The sequence below is a fragment of the Quercus lobata genome, chromosome 1, assembly GCF_001633185.2.
Source record: "Quercus lobata isolate SW786 chromosome 1, ValleyOak3.0 Primary Assembly, whole genome shotgun sequence".
Classification (NCBI taxonomy): domain Eukaryota; kingdom Viridiplantae; phylum Streptophyta; class Magnoliopsida; order Fagales; family Fagaceae; genus Quercus; species Quercus lobata.
The window spans coordinates 51,375,799-51,379,560 of record NC_044904.1 but is presented as its reverse complement, the minus strand read 5'-3'; the positions used below and the strand labels follow the sequence as shown (position 1 = coordinate 51,379,560).

At 45.4% G+C, this 3,762-nt stretch overlaps 1 protein-coding gene across 1 annotated transcript; it reads right to left on the bottom strand.

Moving 5' to 3' along the window:
- Positions 1–2,783: 2,783 nt before the first annotated feature.
- LOC115955351 lies at positions 2,784–3,506 on the bottom strand. Its single transcript, XM_031073461.1, has one exon. It carries the CDS (start codon positions 3,504–3,506, stop codon positions 2,784–2,786), a length of 723 nt encoding a protein of 240 aa, XP_030929321.1.
- Positions 3,507–3,762: the final 256 nt, after the last annotated feature.

Sequence of the window (3,762 nt, the reverse complement as noted above, 5' to 3'; positions counted from 1 at the left end):
CCCTTAAGCTGAGTCTTAATGATTTTAAGCAAGGATCAGTTCGTGACCCCAACCTGCCCGTTGGCTTAAGGGTAGGCAGGGGAGGAGTAATGGTTCTTGACTCCTAACTGCGAGCAAAAATCCCTGAAGGAGTCGTTGTCGAACTGTTTCCCGTTATCTAAGACCAAGACTCTAGGGATCCCATACCTGCAGACGATGTTTTTCCAGACAAAACTTCTCACATTCTTTTCCATAATAGTAGCCAAGGCTTCTACTTCTACCCATTTAGTGAAGTAGTCTATGCTGACTATAAGGAACTTCATCTATCACATTGCTATTGGGTATGGACCCATGATGTCGAGTCCCTATTGAGCGAATGGCCACAAGGCTGTCATCGGGGTCAATTCTTCCGTCAGTTGTTTGACGACATTATTGAACCTTTGACATTTGTAGTGGGCTTTGACATAAATTTAGGTGTCCTTCTACATAGTAGGCAAGTAATATCCAGTTCGAATCAGTTTATGTACCAATGACCGCGACCTTGAGTGGTTCCCCCAGATCCCTTCGTGTACTTCTCTCATGACATAATCCGCTTCTTCGGGGCTTAAACACCTTAGGTACGGGTGGGAGAAACCTCTTTTGTACAAGACGTCACTTATCAAGACGAATTGTGCTACTTTGACCTTCAGCTTCCTTGCGGCTTCCTTACCATCTAGTAGTGCGCCTTTTTTCAAGTAGGTGACTAATGGTGTCGTCCAGTTGCTTTCAGAACCTATCTCCTGCACATGGATGGGATCTATTAATGGTGAAAGCTGAACGAAGGAAAGCTGGGGGTGATCATGTGTTTTGCTGATGCGGCCTTGGCAAGACAGTCAGCTTACTTGTTCTCTCCTCTAGGGATTTAAACAATCTTAGCTTGTAGATCGTCCACCCTTCTCTTTACTTGCTCTAGGTACTTCTTCATCCTCTTGCCCTTGCATTCATAATCACCATTTATTTGGTTTGTGACGACTTGGGAATCGCAATGAATAACCACTCTCACAGCCCCTGTTGCTTTAGCGAGATCTAGTCCTGCAACTAGCGCTTCGTACTCTGCTTCGTTATTGGTTGTAGGGAAGTCGAGATGAACCATGCATTCAATCTCGTCCCCTTCTAGAGAACGAAGTACAATGCCTGCTCCACCAGCCTGTCTGTTGGACGATCCGTCTATGTGTATACTCTATTAAGGATACTCTTCTTCCCCCTGGCTTTCCACGTTAATGAACTCCGCAGTGAAGTTAGTGACCACTTGCCCCTTAGTGGCAGTATGCGGGCAGTACTGTACATCAAACTCACTCAACTCTATGACCCATAGTGCCATTTTTCTGGCGGCTTCAGGATTGCTCATTGCTCGTCGTAAGGGCTTGTCAGTCAGGATGATCACCGTATGGGCTTGGAAATATGGCTTGAGATTGTGGGCTACTGTAACCAAAGAGAAGGCGAGTTTCTCCATCGGTGGGTACCTTTCCTCTGTACCACGAAGTGCCCGGCTGGCGTAGTACATGGGCTTTTGCACCTGGTCTTCTTCTCTGATCAAGGCCGCACTGACGACAGTCAGGGATACAACCAAGCAGAGGAACAATTCTTCTCCTAGTTTTGAGGGACTTAGTAACAACGAGGAAGAGAGTTAATCCTTTAGATCCTCGAATGCCTGCTAACACTCGACTGTCCACTTAAAATATTTCTTCAGCGTGCGGAAGAAAGGTAGGCACTTGTCCGTTGCCCTCGATAGAAACCTATTCAGTGCAACTACCTTGCCATTGAGGCTTTGTACTTCTTTCACATTCTTTGGGAGTGCCATCTCTATTATATCTTGGATCTTGTCTGTGTTCCATGACTGAAAGGTTGATCCTAGGCATGTCTTCATGACTCTAGGAAAAGACATCCTGGTTCAACGGGCTGAGGAAAGTCGTAAGTGCTTTGCGGACATGCGGACTGGCGAGGGTGCCAACCTTAGTCATTCGGTCTGGTCTGGAATTGTCGAGAAGTATTTCTTCAAGTTTTTCAACGGGCTCTACTACTGTCCACTGTTCTTCTATGTTTATGGTTTGTAGATGATTGTCCATCTCCAACATTTCTATGTAACATTCGCTTGTAGCTACTTGATCTTTACCCAGTTCTCCTACTCCATAATCGGTAGGGAATTTGATTATCAAATGGCAAGTCAAAGTTACAACCTTCCACGAATTGAGGGTAAGTCGTCCTAGGATGGCATTGTAAGCGGACGAGCAGTCGACCACAAGGAATGTTATATCCTTAGTGATTTGTTGGGGGTAATCGCTAACCATTACAGATAATGTGACTGCGCCAAGGGGGAATACCCTTATTCCTTCAAAACCAACGAGCTGAGCGTTCATCGAAACCAGTTGCTTTCTATCAATCCTCATCTGCTGGAACTCCAGGTAGTAAAGGATGTTAGTTGAGCTGCCATTGTCAACCAGGACCCGGTGTGTGTTGTAGTCCCCTACCCGGATGCTAACAACGAGTGCATCGTTATATGGGTGGTGGAAATGTCGAGCATCTTCTTCTGGGAATTCGATGATGGGGTTGTCGATCCATGCCATCTTTAGGATGAAGCCTGTTAGCTGGACATTTTGAACCATCTTGAGGTAAGTCTTACACGCCTTTCTGAACGAATAAGAGGCCGTAGTGCCTCCTACAATTATTCTTATATCTCCTTTGGGTGGCCTAGGACGCTCGTTCTCCCGTTAGGGAACCTGCTCTTGAGGTGGATCCGCTCTCTCCTTGATGATGAGAGCTTCAATTTATTGTTTCAAGTCGTAGCAGTCAGCTGTGTCATAACCGTAATCATGATGGAAGTGGCAATACTTATCTCTAGACCTCTTATTAGGATCTCCCTTTAGCTTGCTAGGAAAGGTCAGGGCTTTTTCATCCTTAATTTGCATCAAGACCTGGTCGATTGGAGCAGTCAGCGAGGTGAAGCTCTTGCACTTCCCTGTAAGGGGCTTAAAGTGCTTGTCCTCCTGCCGTTCTTTGGTCCAAGCCATCTTCCACCCCCTATCCTGTCGTATGTCATCCTGTCTTTTCCTTTTCTTGGGCTTTTTTTCTTGGGCTAGTAGTGCGTCTTCTGCGTTCATGTACTTGGTCGTCCTGTAAAGCATATCTGACATAGACTTTGGGTCGTTCTTATATAGAGAAAATAGGAACTTACCCTTCCACAACCCATTCATGAATGCAGCCACGAGTATCTTGTCGTCAGCTTCGTCGATTGAAAAGGCCTCCTTGTTTAAGCAAGTTATGTAAGATCTCAGCATCTTGTCCTCTAGTTGCCTAATATTCATTAGGCATGCAGTGGACTTCTTATACTTGTGTCCCCTGATGAAGTGTAAGGCGAATTGGGTGCTTAACTCCTTGAAGGTACTAATAGAGTTGGGCGTCAACCTGTTGAACCAGATCCTTATGGGTCTCATTAGCATGGCGGGGAAGGCTCTGCACATAATCTTGTCCGCCACTCTTTGAAGGTGCATCAGGCTCTTGAAAGACTCCAAGTGATCTAGGGGGTCTTTGGATCCGTTGTAACTTTCCACCTATGGCATACGAAACTTCGGTGGAAGGGGAACGAAATGATAGGTGTAGTGAATGGCGAACCAGTTCGATGGACCAAGTCATCGGAGTCGCCCATGTTGGGGTTTATGTCCTAAAACACAATTTATTGGCATGTTATAAATAATTAAGTTGTTTAATTATATTAGACTATTTATAAACTAATGAGACATTATCTTA

Bases quoted from the DNA above. Each gene is read 5' to 3' on its own strand.
- LOC115955351 (XM_031073461.1), bottom strand. From the start codon at position 3,506: ATGCACCTTCAAAGAGTGGCGGACAAGATTATGTGCAGAGCCTTCCCC.